This window comes from Lissotriton vulgaris, chromosome 4_1 (genome assembly GCF_964263255.1).
Source record: "Lissotriton vulgaris chromosome 4_1, aLisVul1.2, whole genome shotgun sequence".
Lineage (NCBI taxonomy): Eukaryota > Metazoa > Chordata > Amphibia > Caudata > Salamandridae > Lissotriton > Lissotriton vulgaris.
The window spans coordinates 243,508,233-243,520,690 of record NC_141691.1 but is presented as its reverse complement, the minus strand read 5'-3'; the positions used below and the strand labels follow the sequence as shown (position 1 = coordinate 243,520,690).

General features: G+C 43.1%; 1 protein-coding gene across 1 annotated transcript; it reads left to right on the top strand.

Annotated features, from left to right (window-relative positions):
- The first annotated feature begins 279 nt into the window (after positions 1-279).
- HMGB3 (high mobility group box 3) lies at positions 280-5,415 on the top strand. The gene is made up of 5 exons (XM_086918584.1): positions 280-431; positions 2,767-2,925; positions 3,054-3,193; positions 4,019-4,193; positions 4,444-5,415. Exons 2-5 carry the CDS (start codon positions 2,776-2,778, stop codon positions 4,588-4,590), a joined length of 612 nt encoding a protein of 203 aa, XP_086774710.1. The 5' UTR covers positions 280-431; positions 2,767-2,775; the 3' UTR covers positions 4,591-5,415.
- Positions 5,416-12,458: the final 7,043 nt, after the last annotated feature.

Sequence of the window (12,458 nt, the reverse complement as noted above, 5' to 3'; positions counted from 1 at the left end):
TGTGTGCATTATGTTGTGCGGCAGTGCGCCTCCTGGTGATATATCGCGCAAAAGCATTGTCCGCGCATACTATGACTAAGTGAAGAATTAGCACAGGTAGGTGAGTGCGCATGGCAATGCATGCAGGGCAGAAGAGTGAGGGAAGTACACCCTCAAACTTTCGTCCCCCATCTTTCAGGCGGGAGTTTTGTTTAAAAGAGTATTAACAATGTAGCTCCAATGCACCAATCAGATCCAATGCCTAATGAATATCCAAGAAGCCTGCCTCAGCCAATGGTTGGGAGAGGAGGCTCTTTTAAACGGCTTCAGCCGCCGGCCAATCAGGCTGTTCTCGTGCTTTGAAGCTAGCGCGAGGCTGCTGGAGAAGACCAGTGCTGTTGTGGAGCTCGAGCCGTATACCCTGTGTTTCTAACACGAAGTGAACAGCACAGGTAAGCGGAATCATCGCTGATCGCGCGACTATGTCCCTTATTGCCTAGCCCAGCCGCACTATCGGATCTCCTATCTTGCTGCGCGCTCTTGTTATGTGGTCAACGTTTTATTCATGGCTCGAAACGTCCCAAAGACCCGACGGCTGCCCTTTACGGGAAGCCTGATCGTTTCGTGTCTACCTTGGGGGCTCGACAATTATTGAACTTATAGACTGTACGGCCTTTAGAACCCCAGTTTATTGTATTTTTTAGGAAAGCTATAGTTTAAAACATTTACAGTACCACTTGCTTTTTGTTATTGCCGCCTTTGTGTGTGTCAGCTAAACTTTTTAACTGCTTTCTGCTCGTCCCCTTTACGTCACTGTAAGAGCTATGTGAGTCTTAACGCTTGACTCTGGTGAAAAAAATATATTTTAATTCCCCATCCCATGTTTTGTTTGTAACTATTTATTAATTTGATGTGTTGTTGTGGTGCCGGTGATCGTGGTGTGCGCATTGCTGCCTCTGTATTCTGCATTAACATGGCTGTCCCTATGATAGGATCATCGCCTTATGTTCTTGCTCACGGGAGGGGGGTGCCATGTTCCTTAACTGTTAACTCCCATTGTGTTACTTATAAATATGTACAAACGCCATGTCCTTGCGTCCCCTCGCCTGCCCTCCTTGTTCATGCGCTTTCCCAAATCTTGAGGTGTCTTGGTACCCCCTTTTGACTCAGCTGTTTCCGAAGTCCCCTGCCTTCAGCTCAGCATTAACATGGCTGGCGAGCCTCATAGAGAAAGAAGAGATGCGTAAGGCGGAGGAGGGAGGGGGCGCCCTCTAACGACCCTTCTCTGCGCTCCCCCCTGCTTCTCTTCTTGAAAAAAATGCCGCAGCCCCCACGGCCATCGCTTTTCCTACCTAGTCTTGTCCCTTTGGTGGGCTTTTTTGCCTTCTTCGCTTGAATAGTCACTTTTTCGGCAGCTCTGCCGCGCCTGTCTCTGCCGATAGACGGGCTGTATAATGGCTGCGCTGTAGAGTCTTTGTTAAACAGTGCAGCGCCAGTGGCGGGGGAGGGGGGACGTTGTAAACCGCTCGCTGTTCTAAAACGGCTAATAATTTTTTAATGAATAGATAGGGGGACTGTTAGGAAATAGCTTTCTGCTTCGAATGCTGTTAATCTGGTGTGTTTTGGTGGTTCCGTCGCCTCTCAGTGCTCTGTCAACCACCGATGAGGGTGTGTGCGTGGCTTTGTTAGTGCAGCCTCGTTCCTGACAGAGAAGCCATTTTAGTGAATGGAGAGCTATGGCAAAGAAACAGCCGCGGCTCGGCTATATCCTCAATACCACAGTATATACTATCATTGCAGCCGTACCCTCGATGAGAAGTGCGCTCTCGCCGCCCCGAGCCATCCTGTTCTCAAAAAATAACTATAAAATAGGGTTCTGGGGCTCGTTTGAAGGGGGCTTTCTTTCATGAAGAAGCTTTTCACAAAATGGAAGATGAATTATTGGTGTCGGGGTGACCCGTAGTTTGTGCTGTGGATAGCCCTTCAGTTAAAGTACACCTCATACATACACAGAGCCCATTTCCCGCACGTTAAGCGATCCCGCGCCGGGACGCTTACTTCTCGCAGGTAGAAATAAGTTTTTAAAGACTATTTTTTTTGTTTGTTGACGATGACCTTGGGTGTGGAGAAAGGAAAAGATGGCGGGAATCAAAACGCTGCATTTTTAATCGGACATTTTAGTAAATTTTCATAATTTCTTGGATGTTCGTGTTGTACACGGTTCTAATACACCTGTACAGCAGCTGTTTATAACGGCATTCTTTCTGCTTTTTCATCACTTTTTTTTTACAATTTTGAAAAAAGTGATATTTTTTAATCAGGTTGTGTGGACCAACTGAAGCGTTACGTTCCGCATTATTTGCGTTTTTTCCCGTCATTGTCTATTTCTATGATTTCGTCGATTTTTCGGGTTTTGGGGAAGAGATTAATCCTGTTGTGCAAAGCGATTAGCCTTTAATTATCTAAAAAGATAGATTTATATTGCAGACTTACACGGCATCACAAGTAGTTACCTGCAGTAACTACCTGTGCTCATTTTTTAGTGTTGAATCCAGATGTTTAGCTATGGTGCTTTCTATATCCTCTCGTAGAATAGAAAGGACGTGCATTTGCAGGTATACTGCATAGTGTATTTACTCCCACACGTCTCATTTGGAGCCATTCGATAACCAGTGTTTATGTGCAAAATATGAACAATATGCTAAAAATGATCCGTTTGAAAAATTTCTAGTGTGTTGTGTAGTGCAATCTCGTTACTTATATATATTTTTTTCTTCCAATGCATAGATCGGAAAGATGGCAAAAGGAGACCCCAAGAAGCCCAAAGGCAAGATGTCTGCTTATGCCTACTTTGTGCAAACGTGCCGCGACGAGCACAAAAAGAAGAGTCCCGAAATTCCGGTCAACTTTGCAGAGTTTTCCAAGAAGTGTTCAGAACGATGGAAGGTAACTAATTGTATTTAACTGACCTGCTGTATTCCGATAGTGTAATTTGTTCGAAGTTTAAATTCTAGCTTGACTGTCTTGTTCGGATGTCAGCTCACAGTTAATCAATGCATTACATTTTTTTTCAGACCATGTCTGGCAAAGAGAAATCCAAGTTTGATGACCTGGCAAAGGCTGACAAAGTGCGATATGACAGAGAAATGAAAGACTTTGGACCAACCAAGGGAGGAAAGAAAAAGAAGGACCCTAATGCTCCCAAAAGGCCCCCGTAAGTGTTCTCTTAGAACAATGTTGCTTAAACGTAACCTTCAGGTATTCTCCGACAATGTTGTAAGATTTGGTTTTCTAGTTGGGAATAATTCATAACACTAGCTAATCTAAAACAGCATTGGATACGCACTGGCAGTTCAGAGTGACTTGACACAAACTTGGGACTGCAACAATTCTCTGCAGAGTGGGGTCACAGATCGCATGGTACTCCAGCGCCATTGAACCACTTCCATTCTATTGACTATGCTGAGTTTGGACATGCCATCCTGGCCATAAACTTTGCCCCTACGGGAGTGTAGACGTGTTGTCAGCCTTCACCATTGACTAATAGACTATTATTATCTAAAAAAAAAAAAAAAAAACCTCCATGTAATGACTTCTTAAAGAAATCTATGTATACGTGATCTGCGACATCGCATCATTGTAATAATTTGACATATAGCTTGGAATTCTTCAAGTTTTCAATTTTTATTTCCTTAAACCTGCGTTCTTGTAGCAGCCCAGTAGGAGTTACCTAGCATCTGCATGACATTGAGACGCCATATGGGGTGGGCCCACACAACCAAAGCCATATAAATTATCCTACTTAACTATCTCTTAACCTCCGCCCTAGGTTACTGCTCCATCACTCATGTTCTCTTATTGAAGCAATTCGCAACTTTACTGTGAATGTGAGGGTTGGTACGCAGTTCATTTTCCTGCTAATCGGCTACATCAGCTTTGTTGGACTTGGCGTGTTTGACATACACCTTGATACTCAACAGTGTTCTAAAATGGTTCATTCTTAAATGACTATTTTTATTTTTTCCTTCGTACTTTTTAGGTCTGGTTTCTTCCTGTTCTGCTCCGATTTCCGTCCCAAAATTAAATCTACAAATCCTGGCATTTCCATTGGTGACATAGCAAAAAAATTGGGTGAGATGTGGAATAATCTCAGTGATGGCGAAAAACAACCGTACAACATAAAGGCAGGAAAACTGAAGGAGAAATATGAAAAGGTGAGTGTTGTTCTAAGGAAAATGTAGTACGCAATACAAACTAAGACTTATGAGGTTTATTAAACTGTTCTAGACCACCCTGCTTGTATAGCATCCACCTGTAACAGGAGCAGAATCATAGGTTTGAGTTTGACTACACAGTGATCTTCCTGGCTCTTACCTGGTTTCCCATTGAGTAATTGGGGCGTGGAGTAGTTGGACACTAAACGCCTTCACCATTTTCTTACTTGGGATATTCTTGCCTTTTTAGGATGTTGCAGATTACAAATCGAAAGGTAAATTTGATGGTGCCAAAGTAGCTGCAAAGCCTGTTGCCCGGAAGAAGGTTGAAGAGGATGATGAAGATGAGGACGAGGATGAAGATGAGGACGAGGAAGAAGAGGAAGATGATGAATAAATGTTTGTGAATAATTAGAGTAGTGGGGAATTGCTACAAAAGACTCAACATGGAGTTACTGCCCTTATTAAGTTTAATTACAAGATTGGATTATGCTCTTTGTAGTTTCGAAAATGCTCTTCTAGTTGAAACTGGTTTACTAAGTGGCAATGGGTGTATGAGCATCCTGAAACTGTATCAAAGTTGTAAATATTTCCAAACCTTTTTAAAATGGAGAGGGTGGGGAATAAATAAGGCGCTCTAGTGATCTCCTCCCTCCGCACTTTTGCTGTTGGTGTAACAAAGCATTTAAAAATGTTTCAAGCATTTTTTATTTGTAAGTTGTTCTATATGGTTATTTGCTAGAAAATCCTGGGTTCCAAACTGTACATATTGATAGTCTGTAAAATAAACTAGACCTGTTCTTGTGGTACATGCATGGAGTTGTTTGGTGCCTCAGGGAAGAGAATGTACTTAAGGTTGTACCTTCCATATGGTGCCATAGTGACCCAAAGCATGAACTGTGAGGGTAAATCTATTTACACTACAGTGAGCGTCTGTTTAGCATAAAAGTTGTATTTCTGTATATAGTGATAGGATATTGATGCAATTCTTAGTTGTGGAAAGGGGTTCATCTGGCATGGTATGAGTTCGTTTTAGTTAAGTGTGGTAGTTTTTTAAACTATACAACTCTTGACGCATCACTTCACTGAATGAAAGTGAAGAGCAGGAGCAGGCAAATGTCCAAAAGCGTTCTGTACTTAATTGCAATGTTATGTTTTTTTTTCTATGTTTTAAAATGCTGAAATGTTTTTGAAGCAAAATAAAACAGTATTACTTTTTTAATATTGCATATTTAATGGCCAGCTGCCTCCATTGTCAGTAAGGTGTCTTTCAAACCAAGTTCTGTACGACCTTCTATTGCAGTATTAAAATGCAGTTAGTGTAAGCATTCTTACAGCGAGGCCTGGAGTTCTGACACTGGCAAGCCTAAATTTGGGTGTGCTTAGTTTGTCGCACTTGTTCAGGTTCAATGCTCGGCCGCTTTCTAATGGGATGCTGCTAGTGAAATAGTCTGGGCTATAGAGGCAGTTGCAGTTTTTGTCATTGGAACAAATGGTATGTTGCTGGTCAGCTTTTACTGGTTTATAGTAATAGTTACAGCTGAATTGAAAATGTAACACAGGTGAGCCGTTTAAATAGGACACTGTTTGACTCATAGCCAGGCTCGGGTGGTATTGTCGGTTTCCTCTGCATGGCTGGCAAGTTTCAATCTACTTCTCCAATATCAAATTAAGACTGACATAGTGCTCCATATTGTCTTGTACAACTTGTGGAGTACTACTGCAACTGGTCATTTTGTTTTAAGAATGGCCTAATTTGAAATACGTTGTTGCACTTCTAAATTTCTTTTTGTTGATTCTTGCCATACCTGTACACTTCAGCAGACCTCCCATATCCGCATTACTCCAGTATCATTGACTTGGTTCAAGGTGAATGGCATATAGCAATATCTTGCCTTATTTATACGCCACTATTTAAGTGTTTAGATCAGAGGGGTATACTTGGTTGTTAACCGCCTAATGCCATCCATAATCTGCTTGTGTCCTATTTCCCCCTAATACAACTCTAAAATACTTGAGTGCACGTGGCTCCATTTCAAGTAGTCCTTGGCCATTGTAGTTTTAAAGTAAATTTGTGCTAGATTGAAGTTAGTGTTCATAGCTTCTTCCTTTAGTGACATTATAACCTGGGATCTTTTTCCTTCTAGTCTTGTTTTTTCTTACCTCTCAATTTTCCACTTGGGATTTCCAAGTGCCGGTTATCAAATGGGTGTGGGATAGGTGTGGCGTTTTAGACATAACTTTTTAGTAATATATATTTTTTCTTTCATTGCTCTCTCGCCCTTTAAAACACAACATAGTAAACCTATGCAGGACTAAGTGATCACCCCCCCCCCATCAAAGCTTGTTGGAGGTTTGCTGCTTTGTTAGCATTGTAGAGAAATAGTAACTATGATCTAGGTTTTTTGAACGTTGGAAAATTTGGTTGCATCCATAGGCATGGACACTGGAATAATGAAGACGCAATATAGATTTGCCACAATCATCCGCTGCATAATCTGTACATTTTAAAGGAAAGTTTCTAGGTCAAACAGATACCAAAGTTAATAAAACATGGTGACCAGTGTTTTCGTGCAGGAGACAGTGCTTTGTAAAAAGTTGATTCGTCCTCTTTCAGTTGCGTATTGCTGCATTTAGTTGTAAAACCAGTACTAATGAGGTGAAATCTATGGTCAGATGGGGGTGTTCCATAAATAAGGTCCTGCAACAAGTAATAGATCGAATGCCTCCCTGGAAACAAACTGGGACCAGCTTCTGGGTATATAACCTGGCTAGCTTGAATCCAGTGGCAAAGCAGTAAAGGATACAAAGTCTTGGCATACATGTCCCACTTAGGGTATAATATGATGCAGCAAGAAATAATTAACAGAACACTGAGTGAATCATCCATTCACCCCCAGTCGAGGACTGGGTTAAATCTGTCATTCTTTTGCTCACTATGTTACCCCAATTTGGACCCAGACGTATACAATTCAGTTTTGACCTGGCTCTTCACGGGAACAGTCCAGCCCAAAGAACAATGGATGTAACACATCTCTTGGCTCAAGATGAATGTTTGATTCATTCATCATGCTGGCCATTTCTTGGCGTTGCAATATGTTGAAATATTTTTGTTACTCTTTAGTCATGTACATCAACGTGACTGCCAAGTAATAGTATGGCTGAGAGTTAGCCGTGTGGAGTGTCGTACATTGTTTTGATGTGGGGTGGTGTAAAGTAGTATGGTGTGGGTGTAACTAAAGCGGCAATTGAGGCAGCAGCTAGGGTCATTGAGTAGAAACTGCATCCTAGTCAGGGTAAGGCACAAGCAAATCTCAAATAACCTGTGCTTGGCACAGAACATTAATGCTGAACTGCGAGCCAATGAGCAACGTATTTACAACCCGTGAAACTCATACAAAAAGGATCCCACCGCATTTTTGAAATTAAGTAAAATGTAATAAAACCAGACATTTCCAGGTGGTGAACCTGGAAATATTCAGTTTGAAAGTTAGGTAAAGCACAAGCAGCAACTGGATATCTGGTTGTGCCGGACTGGGTCAGTAGCAGGTTACACTGACCTAATGAGGTCCACTGGGAGCGTGGTGTTTTGAGGCTCAGTGGTGAAGCTGTGTTGCTGAAGTGATGCGCCACATCTGAGATATGACTGGACCTGTCATTGAGAACCACATCACCAGTTTGGGGTGGTGGGGCTATTTGTGAATTCTGTAAAGATATGTATGGAGCTGTCCAAGGCTTACACCATGGGTGCCAAGTGTGTCTTTAAAAGGGAGGTTTGGGCCTGGCAACAGGTTTATTACAACTGCACACAGGCTTTGCAATGGTAGACCTGTTTCAAAGGCTACATAAGTGGATGGCACTCAGTGCTGCTGTCCAACTAGTAGCATTACCTTTGGAGTACCTGAGCACATGGCACACAATTTACTAGGGAGTTGCAAGTAAATTTAAATATGCCAATGTGGTGTAAGCCAGTGTTACCATGTTTTAGGCAGAGAGCACAAGCACTGGTTGGGAGTGGTATGATGTGCAGTCCTAAGGTCTGTGGTATGAAGGCAAACGGATGGGGGCATGCCAGGTTTAACACAGTGGAAGTAACATTGACCTGGTTTTGCCTTCAGACCTGTTTTGACTGAAATTTGTGTTTGCGTCTTTTTTCTCAGTGCTGAAGTTCATGTGAGCTTCATAATGTAATGGCATTTGGTTTCTCCATGGTTGGCATCTTTCATTTACTGATAAGTACACGGCACTATGTGTGTCTAGAGCCTGCAGATCAAATGCTACGAGTGGTTGTGCAGCACTGATTGTGTCACCCAAATGAGTAGCTCTTCAAAAATGTTGCTGGCCTGCCAATACGGAGCCCGCGTTTATAGTTTTACATTGCAATTTTGATCTGGCAAGTTCACCTACATGTTAGTGCCATGCCCAAAGTGTCCCTTTTATTATATGTTGGGCTTAGGTAGCCCCTTCAGTAGGGTGTAGTGTATGTAAAAAGTAGGACTTACTTTTGAGTTTTACATGTCCTAGTAGTGAAAAGCTGATACATTTTGTTTTTCGCTACATCATGGCCTATCGCCCACAGATTAGCATTAGCCTTGTAACACTTTCCAGGTGCTAAACTTAATCTTCATATCTTTTCCTTCTGTACTCTTAAAAACTAGTGCATAGTAGGGTTTTAAATTGCAGGTCTGAAAACACCACTTTTTTTTTTTAGAAAGTTGGATTTTTCACCATTCTGTGCCGCTGACTGCCCCTGGAGAACACGTCTGGGTTGGGTATTGTAATTATGTAGCGCTTACTACCCCTGATGAGGTGTCAGCGCTCTTTCGGCACACTACTCTGGGACCCATAGGGGATTAGTCTAATGAAATAAAGTAATTTAAGTGGTGGATAGGTTAGTCAGTAATTTGTAGTCTGAAGAATAGCAGCAGCAGGTCCTTGTGCATTTTCTCTAGACAGTCGCACACCAAGGCATCCTGTCTTCAGTGTACTGCGTGCACAGAGTACTCTGACCTGATGCCCGATTGTGGGAGTGGCAGACAACATAGATCAGTGGTTTACAGCCTATGGGATAGCTTTACAAACTCTCAAGATTCCTTTAGGGGCTTAGGAGAAGGTTTGTGGCAGCATTTTTTTTAAGTGAGGGAAAGGACACCTTACTGACCCTGGGAGGTGAAAAGACGACGTATCCTGCCATGAAGTGGCTCTTATCAGGAAATATGTTCTGACCCCACAGAGATGCAGGTAGCTGTTTAGGACCGTGTGAAGCTTTCACTGCAGACATTGGTAGATTGTGGTGATTCTTTCGGCAAGGCACTGGATGGTTGAGTGACATTATCAGGGGCTGCACAATTTAATTGCACAAGAGCATGTTTAGTTTGTTTTACAGATGTGCACTAGCACTTTGTTAGTAGGCTTTCTGATCCCAGGAAGCTTGTTAAAAGCTGACTGCTTGGTCAGCACCAGGGTGCACAATAGGGTCCGGAAGATCCACCCAAGGATGGGTAGGGTCCCTAACAGAAGGAGTGAGGGGGGGGGGGGCGGGGGCCTTGGACAAAAATAAAGAGTTCTCTGAAGGGTCCCAAACTAGTCCCATGGTCCTTAACCCACTAGTGAGAAGAAATGGTTCTCCACAGGTAAACCAGGAAGGACACTTCAAGGGGAATCCCAGGTGTCCTAAGCGGGCACAGCCCCAGTGGGCATTCACTGGGGATGTCTAGTGAAGTGGTTGGGGAGGAGTTGGCCCAATCCCAGCTAGTGGGTGGGATACAGCTGAAGTTATCCTAGTGTCCCTAGGTTATAGTGAAATGGGACAGAGGGAGTCCATGTTTACTGGCTTTGCTTTGAATGAGGCGGTGGGGGTTTCAAGTTCCTTCAAGGTAACTGAGAGTCCATTCATGTCTGTAGATTTGTCTGAAAGGCAATGACCTGGAGCCTACTGCCTGGAAAGCTGGGGACCTCCAGTTACACTTGGAGGAGGTGTTGGGGTTGCCTGAGTCGGTGTGTGTCACCACACAGTCTATGGTAGCACATTAGGGTGATCAGATTAACCCAGAGCCTAAAAGAGTGACCCATGTGCCTGCCCAGAAGAGGTGCAGGAAATCTGCTCTTGATGTTTCCCCAGTACGGGAGGAGGCTGGTCCCACAGAATGTAACCAGCAATGGCATAGCCAATAGGTCTCGCCTTTGGGACCTCATAAGTATTTAATTATACTGCACAATATCATTGGTGCAACATCAACTGTTGCATGGCTAAACACTTATACATGCACATAGGCAAGACCTATTTGGCTATGCCAATGCTTGTTGCTGCTGTTAAAGTGATACTAACGAGGTGTAGGTCCTGCACAGGCAGTGTTAATATTGTAAAAACAAAATAAAACGTTATGGTGCATAGTTTGCCTTTTCTGCCTACATAATTTGTTCCTCTACCGCTACATAATTCCAGCAGACCCTTTCTTTAATCACTAGCCTCAAAGACAAGGTCCCACGTTGTCGTCCAGTATCTGGCGAATAGCAAATAGCTTTAATGACCCATCTTAACATGCCCTGGTGCCTTCCCACACCAAATGTGCAACGAAAAGAAGAGATGGTTAGAGTAGCAGGCATTGTGGTGGGACTGAGACCAGATACTGAAGTTCATGGCCGCAAAACAACTCACAACCTGCACTGTACAAGTATGTGAAGGAGAATTGTCTCACGCCCAGGCCTGACCCAGCTCATCGTGGCCTTCTGTGCAGGACGGATGTGACTGCGAACAGCAATAGCCTCATGTGCAGGCTAGGCAGTGCGTGTTTCTACAGCACCAGTCTGCTCAATTTCAGGCTGCGTGGCTCGGCAGTAAAGCGGAACAGTGCAAGTGACCTGCTGCATGTCACAGGCATTATAATTGAACAGTATCTGCTGTCAAGAAAAAATATTGCTGGCATTGGATAGTTAAGTCACAATGGTTTATGTATTTGCTGCGGCAAACTTCACATAAGCTGCAGGTCACACGTTCCAATCCACATAATAGTCCAGTAAGTTGTGTGCCTGTTGCAACAAGTAAACACGTTCAGGAGTTCTTTATTCTTTTGCAGGATTTTATCTTACATAAATGGAGACCTTATGCAGGTACATTACCTAGGGATGACAACTCGTTTGCTTATGACTTTTCTGTGGAATTCTGTTAAATGGCTATGCTAAACTCAGAAGACTTGCATAAACAGCCGGGACAGGCCCAGAGATTAACAGCAATTGCCTAACACATACGCATTCTTGCAAAGCCTGGCAGGAGCTTTCTTACAAAGTCATTAGAAACTAGTAAAACAGAAACAAAATAGAGAAATACAAACCTATCCAGGAGACAACAAAATGGGTGAGGCAAATTTGAAAAGTCTGTTCCGGGTAATATGAGAATAGAAAGCAAGGGCAGACTTGTCTGCTCCCCACGTCCCGCAGGAGGGTACTACGGAAGCTAAAAAGCTAACGGCCCTAGCACGCCAAGCGCTGCTGGCCTAGGTAAACTTCCACACCTGTAGCATAACCAGTAGAGCACATGTCTCGAGCGCCTCTACGACTAATCCAGAAATAAACTGCAAATCAGCTATCGCGTGGTTTGTGTAGCGTCTTTCAAAGCAACAGCACCAGACTAGAGGAAACAGAGGGTGAAGGAGCATTTTCGGACACCAATATAAACATACAATAGTTCAAAAGAATTTAACATGGTACACTAGGAGACTTTGGCAAATACGGTTACTGGCCAGGCCGCTCACCTGGGCAGCTCTGACAGGCCGAGAAGTCATGAACCCCATTGCTACTGGAACAATGGCAGTACATGGCTCCTATATTATCGGCTACCTGAATGCTTATCTATGTTAGACTCTTTTATGACTGCTACTGGATCAAAATCACTGCACGGATGCTATATTATTGGTTTCCAGATTGTTTATTAGGGCTGTACACTTGCAATCCACTCACTACTGCCTACTATTCTGTTTTCAACAGTGTGGCTAGTCACCCTCTGGGGTGCTATAATCTCACTCGAGTCGACACTGGACGGCTTCTATATTATTGTTTCTTGATTGTTATTAGTGTGCATACTCTTGTGCGATTGCTACCCTATTTTGCAACTCACTCACTACCGAATTTTATACTGTTTTCAACAGTTTGTGTATCCTACCTACTGTTTTCTGTAAAGCGCTCTGATATCTGCAAAGATCTAGTTCGCGCTATATAAAACTTTAAAAATAAAAAAAAATTTAAGAGAGTGGGGATTAAACCGGCAAA

Coding starts and splice junctions, on each gene's coding strand:
- HMGB3 (XM_086918584.1), top strand. CDS start 2,776: ATGGCAAAAGGAGACCCCAAGAAGCCCAAAGGCAAGATGTCTGCTTAT. Junction 3,194..4,018: donor AATGCTCCCAAAAGGCCCCC/GTAAGTGTTCTC, acceptor CGTACTTTTTAG/GTCTGGTTTCTTCCTGTTCT. Junction 4,194..4,443: donor TGAAGGAGAAATATGAAAAG/GTGAGTGTTGTT, acceptor TTGCCTTTTTAG/GATGTTGCAGATTACAAATC.